Source organism: Athene noctua, chromosome 5 (genome assembly GCF_965140245.1).
Source record: "Athene noctua chromosome 5, bAthNoc1.hap1.1, whole genome shotgun sequence".
NCBI lineage: Eukaryota > Metazoa > Chordata > Aves > Strigiformes > Strigidae > Athene > Athene noctua.
The window spans coordinates 7,660,498-7,673,588 of record NC_134041.1 but is presented as its reverse complement, the minus strand read 5'-3'; the positions used below and the strand labels follow the sequence as shown (position 1 = coordinate 7,673,588).

The 13,091-nt window shown below is 36.1% G+C and overlaps 1 protein-coding gene across 6 annotated transcripts in view; it reads right to left on the bottom strand.

Annotated features, from left to right (window-relative positions):
* The window catches only part of EPS15 (epidermal growth factor receptor pathway substrate 15), a 50,775-nt gene that overhangs the window by 21,331 nt on the left and 16,353 nt on the right, over positions 1-13,091 (bottom strand). For 5 of the 6 annotated variants that reach the window (XM_074906233.1, XM_074906235.1, XM_074906232.1 and 2 more), the window contains exons 9-13: positions 12,817-13,017; positions 11,006-11,151; positions 9,891-10,050; positions 6,275-6,360; positions 438-510 (exon numbers count right to left, since the gene is read on the bottom strand). In XM_074906233.1, coding sequence (XP_074762334.1) covers positions 438-510; positions 6,275-6,360; positions 9,891-10,050; positions 11,006-11,151; positions 12,817-13,017 — 666 coding nt within the window. Of the gene's footprint in view, positions 1-437; positions 757-6,274; positions 6,361-9,890; positions 10,051-11,005; positions 11,152-12,816; positions 13,018-13,091 lie in introns of those variants that run through there. The other variant, XM_074906236.1, reaches the window with a different exon arrangement.

Genomic DNA, 13,091 nt, shown 5'->3' with positions numbered 1-13,091 from the left:
CATTCCTCCCAAACTGGTAATTACTGCGACTCTTAAGAAGCAGCCCCATATACAAGCCCTTTTAATTCAGCCACTTAAGTTTATTAATTTGCAGTGTTACAGTGTCTTCTTTAGTTTTGATCATACATTAGCTAGCCTTGCTAAAGAAACAAAATTTTTAAAAAATAAAAGAAATCTATTCTTTTGTAATGTTTTTCATTTAAAACTCCATGCAGACTATATATCCTAGGAGCTCACACACTTATATAAATACAAACACTTACACCAACCCCCATTCATATAGAAAATACACTTCCAACCTACATTCTTTGTCTCAGCTACTAATTTTTTTCTTTTTACTAAGTGATGTGATCTAAAGACTCCGTAATCCCACTGCCATTAAAGCACCACATGGCGCAGTATCAGGTGTCCGAACAATAATTTTGTGTCTTATTTACCTGGACCTCACTTGTCCTCTGCTTGATGGTATCTTCTTTCTCCTTCAGGTCTTGCTCTACATTATTCTTTTCCCTAGAAGACCAGCAAACAATGCAAGAATACTTAAGAACATCAGCTACAGCAGGTACAGTTATCCAGCCCCCTAAGCCGGTATCTCTCTTTAAATACATAGTGAAACATTAAACACAAAAGATGTAAGGGATTTCTGCCTTCCAAATTATTTACAAGACAGAAGCCCACATAAGTGTTCTGCATAAAAACCCCTGTCTTTTCGCCCAACTGCACTTCAGTGATAAGAATGGCTCAAAAATGGAAGGGGGCGGGAGGGAGAAATCAATGAAATACTGTCTCCAGTGATCTCACTGTTGCTATGGAGCACTTGTCTAATGAAAACTGCTGGGAAAAGTGGGAGGGATTGCATCAGATTCCATCTATTAACCCCTGCAAACACAGTAATTCCTATGCTAACAGCAGCTAGAAAACATTTCCAGCAGGCCAGTCTAGCTGATTAATGGCCTTTGCCCATCAGATTTTTAGATATATCTGTTGGTAAGCTCAGTCAGAAGAAGAAAGGTTAGCTTGCTGTAATCACTATCTGCTCAGAGACTCCATACACAGTTGTTTGCTGTGTCATATCACGTCTGTCTCTACGGACATTTATTCAAGTTTAAAAGTGTCTAGGAATGACAGGGGAATCATCATCAATAAATTCTTGGCAGTCAGACATAACAATAGCTTGAAGAAAAGGGAAAAAGATACAACTCAGAAGTGTTACTATTTAAAAAAAATCAGGAGTGTTTATCTCTAGATAGTATATGGAATCTTTTCTCCTTTCACAGATGCAGAAAAGCATTAAGCTTTACTATTTTAACACTATTTTCTGTATACAAGTATTTAATTTTATAAAGATTTTGTTAATAAATCAGCACACACATTAAGTTAGAACTTGAACAACAACAAACCTAACTTTTCTACATGAAATACCATAGTGAAAAGCTATCACATTATATTACTAGTACATATTGAAATTAAGGTAACTTCACATTTTAATAGCAGCAGATTGATAACCAATCTAAAACTATTAATCTTATTGTTTATTTTCATCTAATATAGAACAAAGCATTTGTCTCCAAAGTAAGGCAGGTCTACTGTAAGCTCTCTCTACTCAAGCTAAGGAATTGTTTACTGCTAAACCACATACAATGGAAAATTAAAAATAAAAAAATCCAGATGTCACAGATCCGAAATGAACATTTGCTCTGAAAAAATGATTACTATAGATTATGTTCTGCTATTATTTATCTCAGTATCTGGTTAAAGTGCAACTTGCTGATTGTGCCCAAAGGGAAGTTTTAAATGGAAGGCAAAGGAAAGATGTGGAAAGAGGGACTTTGAAGAACAAGGCTAGTTATTTTTTTAAGTGTGAACCTTCAAGTTTCATAAAGTTCCTCACTCTCCATTCATCAGAAAAAAAGTATTACGGAAATTCTAAGCAAGTCTTTGCCATTTCCATCAGAGCTATAGCACACTCCTCTAGCTCAATAAACTAGTATTTGTAGCACAGTGGTACTTAAATATTTAAAGCATTGTAGCACTGGGTTGAGGCAAGTTCGGTTGATTTTGCCTTCTGTGACTTTCCATAAACAAAGGGTCTCAATCTCATTAAAGCATTTCCACAGATCTAAATACAAGTCAGGCTGACAAATACCTTCAAGGCCTCAGACATGCATCAAGTACAGCAAACATTCAGGCCTATTATTCCTAATTGAAGATAAAAGAATAACTGAATAGGTAAACAAATACTTGTCATTTTTCCTGCTCTGGTATGAAAACTGAGCAGGAAACAGAAATGCAAGCAGGCATGTATGCTTTAATAAACAGCCTTTGCACATTACTGTCACTGACATGCCTAAGACACTGTCAAAGATGAAGACCCCTTTTATTTCAACAAAAGCCAGGTACCTAAACCTTCCAATGTAGACTATGCTAAGCAAGCAACAGGATACAATACCCACCCACAGACAGCTTACACTGGCCAAATCACAACACAAACAATGAACTGGAAAAAAATCAAGTGAAAGAAGTATTGTCAGGCAGAACAAGAAAAGCTTAGGCAGCAGTCTCCAGCAAAGGAAAACAAGCTGAGTGTATATAGTCTACACATAACACATCCCCTCCTCCCCACCCAGTAATGCGTCTTTGTTTCAAAAAAAAAAAAAAAAAAAAAAAAAAAAAAAAAGACAACACAGACCTACTTAATTCACTAATTCTTCTGAATGCCTCCATTTCTTTTACAAACTATCTGGTATGCCCCTGTAGGAATGCTCAGCAACTGAAAGAACCAAAAACAAGTAACAAAATTGATTTATTGGACATGACAGATTTCCTGGATCATAAAGTCCCTTACCACATCAGCACTTGTGGGAGAAAAAAAAACAAAAACAAAAACCCAAACCCAAACCAAACAAGAAAACAACCAAAAAAGAACTGTGGTCTTGCCAGTAAAGGACACTGGTAACCAATTCAACTCAATTTATGAAAGCAAAGCAATTTCCCTATGTATTTTATTAGTAGTCAGGAGAACCTCATATCAAAGACACTAGAAGCGATGATTAAGAAAAACTGAAAACTAAAAAGATGATTTCTCCAATGCAGATAGTTCATGATTTACAATCGGATAATCTTAGTAAATCTGTAAGTTTTATGCTAATTTTTCAATGGAGTAATTTATAAATGGGAGTCATCACATTGCAAATATTTGTTACAATTTCAAACTGCAGAGTCCCCATGTCAGTACAGGCATTCAAGCCAAACATGAAACAACCCTGGCCAGGCTTCTTGATGGCCAACGCTTCAAATCACCTTAGTTACACATAGTTGTTTTCCATAAGTGACAGATGACTACTCACAGAGCTGGTAGAATTATCTACACTCACAGTTGCCCAACATTTCTTATTTTCACATACATTTGTAACTTTGGGAATTCCTAGTGTAGTAGTACTTCAGTTTGGCAATGCTGGAAAAAAATGCCTAGGGTTTGCCTTGTTTCTTCTCCTCTTTGTGCCCCCAACCTTTTCAGCTGCAACAGCTCAGTTACTTTCAAACCAGAGATGAGAAGAAATAATCTAACCTATATTAAAATTCTTACCATTGCTTTGTTAAGAAGCTGTAGATCTCTGCACTTTGAAACAAAGACTTGATACAAGTCTATGGCAGGGAGAGGTTGCCCTTTTTTTTCTGGGGATGCTTTGCTGTTTCCTCACTTTTGAGACACCAATTTACCAGCTTTATAGTCCTTTTAACCTCATTTCCATTCAAGACAATGTAACTGTTGCTGTCCAACATATGTTAAGGATGGCACCTCTGGTGAGATATACACTAAGTTAAACTCAACTACTTAACACACTTAGAGAAGAATGCAGTATTGGTAAAGCTTGAAGAAATTCTACTGATCTGTGGGCCATAGATAGCTTTGAATGCACAAAAGCAGGGTTTGCTGGTGAAGAAAAAGGTTTTATGGCTCAAAAAAGAATATTAAGAACATCTGGTCTAGCCTCCCACAATGCTGATCAAAAAAGCTTCAAATAGCTTTCTAAAAATATAGTGCAACTGAAACAGAACTTACAGGCAGCAGTGCTGACAGGCTCAAAATGATGCAGATTCCACAACGTCCCTAGGCAAATCATTACCCCTACCAGAGGGGAATTATCCTCACTAATAAGCATTCTGCATTTTATTTCTGCATTTTATTTTTCATCTGATCCTCAACCTCCACCTTCCTGAAATGTTTTTTATTGAATTACATTAAAAAGCTATTAGCTACCAGAAATCTTTCCCATACAGACTGTTGAGCCACAAACACATCACGCCTGTATTCTTTGCTCAGTCTCTCAAAAAGCTATGTTTTCCACACATTGTCATTCTTTTGAGCATTTCCTCTGCTGCCTTTTTTTTTTTTTAAAGTGCATTTCAAAAATAGATTCAATTTCTATTATTAGGTCTCAAAAATGCAGCTCCATGGATACTTCTCAATGGAATCATGGACTGGAATTATTATATATTGTGTTCAACAGCTGAATATATCTTGTTTAATAATGAACAAAATAACTGAAGTTTAAATTACATTTTTATATGATATCTATCAAGACTGAAAGTGTACTTCACCAGTTATAACAGAAATGTGGATTTGCCAAAGATGAAAAGTTTCCTACATTTATCGCAAAAATTAATCTGTCGCCTAACATTGCCACCTGTGCTTAGGGAAGGTAGAGAACTACCAAAATAACTCTTCTACAGCAGCTAAAGCATTTCCAATTAAAGAATTAATTTCCTTGAAAAGAAAAAAAAAGAAAAGATTTTATCTGAGCCACAACTCACTTTATGACTTTGAGAGTTTTCTAGGCATTCTCAGTGAAACCACTCAAACCTCTATTATACTTGAGTTTGATGATACAGGCTTAAGCCTCTCATTGTTAGTCCAGTTCTGTTCTGAACCTCTAAATCATATCAAAGTAAATTTTCCCTTTCTAAAAATAAATACATAATAATAGTTGTCCCCTACCATATCTTCAACAATCTATCTAGCATCAAATGAGTCTCAATTGTCCAAGTATAATTGCCACTGAAGAAATGGAAGCAATGACTTTTCAAAGGCCATGGTTCCTTCATACCTCACAGCATCAAAGGAAAACAAGACATAAACAGACTGGCTTGCATGTTAGGCTGCAAGCTCCCCTACTGAAAACTTAATCTAAAAATTCATACTAGTGAGCAATTTATTTCCCTCCAAGATACTACCATCAAATATACATGGTTGTAAATCATATTTCAGGTTAATAAATGTGAGAGTCCAAAATTGGAATTAATACAACCTGAAGAACAACCAAGGAAGGCAGAGCAGGGAGAAGTGAGGAGGCAGTGGGAGTAATAAGAGGGTGGATAAGCAGTTTAAGTGAAAAAACATTTATGTATTTAGGAAACAGACTGTGCTTTGACACACTGCCAAATTAAATCAGTCCTGCAAGTGACATGAGTAAGGCAGGCAGACTTCATCATGACAAAGCACCCTCACTTATAAAATAGTAGAATTAACTGTTCTTAATAGAATTTCCAGTAATTCTATGATAGTGTCAAAAAAAAAAAAAAAAATCACTGAAGAAAAATATCTGCTATATCTTGAGAGTATGACAAAGACTATATGAACTTAATTTTCTTGGTCACTTGAAGTCATCACCTTAATTACCTTAGAAATAATTAATGGAACCCAAGGGTCTGCAGACCTCAAATTAAAACAATTTTTCTCAGTAAAATAGTTTATTTTACTGAAGAGAAGCATGTCCATCTTTATCACCATCAAAACCCTAGCAGAGGTCCACATACAAAGTGTCATCTTCCCACTCTCTACCCTACGCACTTCTTTATCTTTCCCATCTCACTTCCTTACTGCCACTAGAAAAAAGTCCTAAAATTCCCTCTACAAATCAAAGACAACTGATACCAGTTTATATAATGGTTCCAGCATCCTAAAGATCTGCTTCATTCTCATCTGCTCATAAAGAGAGAACATTTCCATCTCAGGATGCTAACACACTCAGCTCTCAAACATGCCCAGAAGACATGACGGACAGACCTTTCAGCGTCTTGCCGTATTAAATGCACTTATCCAAGTCAGAAAAGAGTACTAGAGTTAAACAGAATTACAGACATTCTAACCATTTATTTTCGCAAAGCAGACTATTACCACCTGGTCTTCTCTTACGCATTGAATTGGTTTTTAAAAAGCAGTAATTAATACAACTGAATCCAAGGCCACTATGACTACTCCTCCTTTACCTACCTTTGCAGGTCTACTATTTCATTGTTTAACGTATCAAGTTCTTTAATTGCAGAAAAATCTGCTACAGAATTCGGTCCTTGAGTACTCTGAAAGATAAAAATACATACTGTTAGTTTATAGTTTATGCTGTCCAATGACTATATTCACTTTACTTTTTTGTGACAGCACGAGCTATCCTGTTGTAACAACTGTTGGTAGCACTGTATTTCAAATCTTCAATCTTAAAACACCCAAAACAGTCCAGATGCTATAGTAACAGAACACAACATACATCCAAGGCACCTAGTAATTCAAACAGAGTCTGTCTCCTGTAAACTCTTGAAGACTTCTTCCACAAAAGCACAGGATCAGCTGATTGTACCAAAAAAAAAATCTGGTTCTAAAATGAAATTTATCTTGCAGTTAACATTTAGCTGCCTTCCTAACATTAATTTAAGAGTGGTTTGGTTTGTTTACTACTTCTACATTTATATTTTTTCACTTTGGTGATCCTCCTATTGCAGAGTATAGACACTTATTTGCAGTGCTTTAAGTGACATTGAGATAGTTTAACATGAACCTCCAGAGCACTGAATAATACAAAGTCATAGGTAAATTACACCCATGAGTTCCCATTTACTTAATGTCATTATAAGACGACTGTAATACAAATTATTGGTTTCAGAAAAGTACACATAAGTGACTATAGAACAAGTGCTGAAGACACAAATTATCAAATGCTGTAACTGTTCTACTGTGCCTTATTACAACATGAACACATGTAGGAAGTCCAGTCACTGTAACTGCATTTTATAAATATATTAGTTCCTTCAAGTCTTGATTAAAGTCACCCAGGACAAACACAAAGTTCAGAGGAAAAGTATATACTTAAAAAAAGACAAGTGATACACCCAAAATAACAAAAGAGTCCTTAAATACTGAAGTTTCTCTAAAGGGAAATGAAGATGATATTAACTACATGTTTATTCAAGCTTATACTCTGGGGAAAAAAATACTAAAAACCAAAAGTCCATTAAAAGACCTAAAGACCTACACAGTACATCTGAGAACACTGTGGCAGAGAATATTATTCAGCAGAACTACAGATTCTTTGTGCATATTTTACTAGAACAAATGGCATGAACTGACAATTAAAAAACCCCATACAGCTATTCTTGAACTGGTTCATGTATAGCTTCTCAAATGGGGAAAATGGCTATGATGTTCAATCCTGATCTAAAGCAACTGCACAAGAGGTTTGCAGAGTTGCTCATGGTGTTCCAACGAGAAAGTTTTTATTTCTTCTAGGAAGGGGACAGAAGGAAAATACAGATCTATTAGTTACAAGTACAAATTCTTTCCAGGCCTCCTCCTCTCATCAGTTAAAGAAATTCTGCACACCAACGCCAGCATCAAACTTGAACAAGATGTAGTTCAATCTTATTTTCAACTGTTCAGGAGAACTGGTGTGGGGGAGGAACACGAAAGCCAACATTTTTAGCTTCAATATACAAGTTAACAAAAACGAAGGTTAGAACTATTTGCTGCCACTTACTACACTGCAACATGCATGCAAACAATGCTTTGAGTTTTTAACTCAAAATACTAAGAAAAGTCCTGTCAAAATTCTTTTAGAGGAACTTGCATGTAAGTTTAAGTTTTATGGCTGGTAATGGAAGTGAAATTTGGTGACTACAAACAAGGTTCCAGGTAAAGAAACACAGCAACAAGTATTAGACTGTTATTGTATCCCATTCAGGCCCAAAATAGAAATAAAAGTTACGCTACTGTGGTAATAAAATTCTGTAAGGAAACCAAACATTGGATAACAGCAATATACATACACATGCATTCTGAATATCTACCAAGAAGGTTCACAAGTTAACTTTCCCTGCTTTAGAAACATAATGGATTACTGTTATACTTACTGATATTTCTGCTACTACCTTTATATTGGCCAATTCAGAAGATGAAGCCTAAGTTTTTGTGCTTTTACAGTGTAACCCACACGGCTTCAAGAAAACCATGTCTGCCTACTGATTATCCTTTGGGTTCAATTCTTGAGCAATAATCTTGGATGGATTCTTTCATATCAACAAGACAATATCTTTTTTGAAAAACCCCAAAATAAGCTGAAGGTTCAGCTTAATCTAGTAAAACAAATTCTTGATAAGGATTTAGAGAGTTAAGTAAAAGCTAACTTACCTTCTTTCACAATATTCTTACTCATTGTTTATGTTAATAATGCAAAAAAACCTCTGCACTGATGTCTGAGAGTTCTATAAAAACAATTTACATGCATAGAATAGCAGTAGCCAACACTGATCCAAAACAATTTGTTGTAATCACTAAGCTTTCTGTAATATAATCATAAAACCATGGGTATTAGTCCTAATGATAACTGCCAACTGTCGCACTGGGCTACTACTCTGTCATCGCTTCCCCAGCAATTTCAACAGGAAAAGACATAGCATTTCCTCTTTTAAGTTTAAGCAGCACATATTACCAACAAGTAAGAGCCACAGAGGTCTGGATTCAAGGAAGAACCTTGAGGTTATCTGAGATGAGCAACACTGGAAATCAGCAATAATTTGAGACTGCAACATACTGTGACACTTCAGAGAAGTGCTGTGCTATTTCAGTGATTATGTAAGAGTTTTAGAAGGATGTTCATTATTAAACCAACAGACAGTAAATATTAGAAAAGCAAAGATTCTCTAACCTTGAGAAAGCAGAGTTAACAAACTGACAGAATAATAAGGATGAAAAGCAGAGTGGTGCAGAATGGAAAAAACAGTCCAAACTAGAAGAGACATAGAAAGGAAAGCAAACATACAAAAAAGATTAGTAGAGTTGCAAATAAAGCAATTACTTTTTAAAAACAGAATGTAAAAGAAAATTAGATACCAGTTACAGAAACTCAAAAGTAGTGCCAAATTTTGAGTTTCATTTTTTCAGGTGCGAATTTTTCATTCTGTTTAAGAAAGTTGTAGAATTAGGTCAATGTTTTGCACAACCAAGAAAAGGTAACTCACATCAGACTTCATGATGTGTAAAACAAGTAAGAATTTGTGATGAACCTCTACCATTCTGATAAATACAACTTGAACTACTGAGGTACAGTCTACTGCTGGATTAAGATAGATGGCAATCAACAGACTATGAAGACATTTAAACTATCTGTGAAGTAGAAAATGGAAGACTGTCTACTTTTAAAACTTTAAATATATAATTCTAAACTTTATTTAGTTCACATTGTTTCCAGACTTCTTAAAAAAGATCAATGTAAAAAAAAGGTAACTGAACACATTAAGAGAAAAACATTGAACTTGTGCATATTATTTCAGATGCAAACTAAAGTTTCTTTAGATAGGCAGTAGAAGAATTCTTTCAAAACAGAAAATGCTTTCTCAACATAAGATCTCTCCGCTTGGTTGGCAGGCGTAATAAATGACAGCTTCATTTTGAACCATGGATGGAACAGTTTTTTGTCAATTCTTTGCACTTAAGACTTGTTTTCTTCCTGATATTATGATAAATTTTAGGTATGCCAGTACTTGAGGTGCTTCTTGTGTAGCCTTTGAAATTAACATTCTTTCTTTGAGATTTATACCAAAAATGCCCAACCCATCCTTACCTTCTGTAAGCTGACACCCCTGTCTGAAGGTGGAATCATCTCTGGAGTCAAAGCCTGAGGTGGATCAATGCCCTTTGTTAACTTCTGATTAATTAAATAGAAAGCCAAAGCAAACTGTTCCTTTGAAAGCTTTCCACAGTCCTTTGTGTCACAGAGAGCCCTGTACAGAGATGTACATGAAATAAATCAAATCTTAATTTCTGCAAGTACAGCCCAGAGCCCTGTACAGAGACGCAGATGAAATAAATCCTCGTTTCTCCAAGTACAGCCCTGTTTATCGCACTTACTGCCATGTAAAAATGTCAAAATTGCTAGTGTCTCCTCTTCTAAAAAATAATGCAATATAGAAATAAAGCATGGTAATAAATAGGAAACATTACTCAAACATACACAGCCATTTTCTCTTTGCATGCTAAGGTCCACAGCTCTGTTACAGTAAGTTCTGATCTGATGAAAGGCAGAATCAGGGCTGTAAGTCACTAACAACACCCAAGTCACTATAACTGAAGTTCCTTCTAAACGAAAGAACACAGCCAACACAAGTTTATCTAATTTTTTTTAAATTTCCTAAATTAGAGGTTGTGTTAACCATACCTTGGGGAAAGAAAAAAAGAAAAAAAAAAAGTTTTTCCTATCAGAGCACCCTCACAATAGCTTATAGTGGGGAAAGCAGGGGGTGTCACTACCAGCTGTAATGAAAGACAAGCAAGTTGTAGAATCAGATGGCCCGTAAGTCTCACATGCTGACTTTTATACAGATAATTCTATTTAGCAGTATATAGATAGTATCAGTGTTTAGATACACAGCAACACTATGCCTTAAATACATGGGTTTAGCTGAAGTGCAGTATTTCTTTGTAACAATCTGTGTTCAGGCACTTTACATCCTCTCTTAAGATATGATGGATAGCATAAACCTGTTTTTCCCCCATATCTCTCCAAAAGTAGAAACAAGTAAGTTACCACTGCTTATACAGAGGCCATGCTATTATATAAAAAAACCCCCAACCTTTCACTTTCCAGAAATGTCAACATAGCACTTTACAAGAAAAGTGCTAGGAAGGAGCGAGAACCATGCCATCGTCTAAACAGCTGTCATGGAAAAAAACCCCTACCAGATATGTGCAAGAAGAGCAGAAGGCAGTCCTGTCTTCAAGAATAGTTCTCTGGCTTCCACACCTGACACAAATCCATCCATGTCCTTGTCAGTTTTCACAAAGATCTCATCATACTTAATTTTGTCTGCAGGCGATACAACCCACTGAAGGGGGGTGGGGATGGAAGGGAAAAAAAAAAAAAAATAATAAAAACAACAGCAAAACCACAATACTAAGATATAGGCAGTTCTGTTTTCAGATAGTTACTTTCAGAGTTACATAATTCAAGGACTACAGGACAGATTTAAAAAGTGATATAGCTGCCTAGTTCATGAACCAGTTTTATTCTCCAAAATAGAGATGCACAGAGATCCACAGCAAAGTATTTACACCTCAGTGAAGCACCAAGGCTGGTTGGTATTGTCTACCTCCTTGCCTATGCTTTAAAAGTATTCCCCCGAGCCCAGATGTCCTCCCTGCATAGGGTTGTGCCCTCATCACTATGCTCAGTCACAGTCCTGCTTACTGTCTGCTCTATCAATTTTACTCCTTTTTACACAGCTGGAGAGCTTTAGCCAGAGGGAGCGAAGAACTGCTCAAGTCCAGACTGTTAATAGTTGGCACATTCTAAATTGCAGAATTTACCTCCAATCAAGGTAAAGACAGCAATTAGAGCCCCTTCTCTTGCTTCAAGAATTTTTCCAAACACTAAGCTACTATAAAGATGTTTTTTGAGTCAGAATGGCTTCAAGTGCATGCTTATGAATGCTAATTAATTTCAGCATACGAGGGCATGCTGATGAATCCCAACAGTAGGAACTTATAGTGTGTTCTTGTACGGATGAATCCCGTACACTGTTTGTGTATGCTTTGTGTACAGCACCATTGAACAGATGAATCCCAAATGGTGCTGTACACAACAGATGATTTCCAAATGGTGCTGTACACAAAACATACACTTAAACACTCATCCAGAATGGCACTTCTTTGTAATACGTACAGCAAGGTTTACCATCAGTCAAGTAAATTGTCAGATGAAAACCTTGGCACCTCCAGAATTAAGATTCTTGTTTCTTGCTGACTACTCAGATATGGATAACCAAACGTCCAAGCAGTATCTTATGTATTACATACTACAGCTCTTACCTTCAATCCCCTTCTTTTCTTCTTTTTAATAGAACGAGTAACTTAGAACCTACTTGGAAAGACATTTCCCCAGATTGTGGATTCTAAAATGACCAGGATTAAATAAGATGCTTGGGGGGGGGAGGTGTCAAGCTTATTAAGAATCACATTCGGAACAAACACCAAATCTCATGTGTTTATGTAGATATGCCAGACCTTTTGTTTCCTTTTCCCATTACTTGCATTTATCTATTCCATTTTCATTAATGTCTTCTTCAAATGGCATGCATATACAACTGCAGAGACATGCCTGCCACAATTTGTTTTAAGAACTTGTTCATATTCAAATCAGTCTTCAGCCAGAAGACTTACGTTCTACCTGGACTACATTTTTAAACTCTTTTCTTAATATTCTGACCTTTAGGTTGAGATTGATGCCTTGAAATAATTTATTTTTAAAATATCTTCAAAACCTTTACTATACTCCTACCCAACTGTTTAGATCTGAAGACATTTAGAGAAAGCAGAACAAGATAAATTTCATAACTCTCTGCTGGGTCTTTCCATCAGCCGCCTCAAATTCATCATTCAACAGGGCAAAAAGGAAGCTAAAAATCTGTATCAAGACTCTTGATACACATAGTGTCCAGAGCACAGCATTAAGAGCAGAAATCTTCTAACCCCAAGTAACTTCAAAACTATACCTGCATTAATGGTGTTTTGGCAGCTAAAATGCCTACAGGTGGCAAGGACTGATGAGACTCTTTGGTAGATGTTGAAGATGGAATTAATGGCATCGCTCCTGGAACACTAATAGGTTTTCTCTTGGATGGTGGCACCAAAGCTGCAGGCAAGGACATTGGCACTGGTTCTTTCTCCAAAGCACAGTACACCAAAAACATGGCCTGGACAAGAAAACAAAGTGTGTGTACACAAAGAGATAGATAGATAGATAGATATATAATAAAAATATATAAAT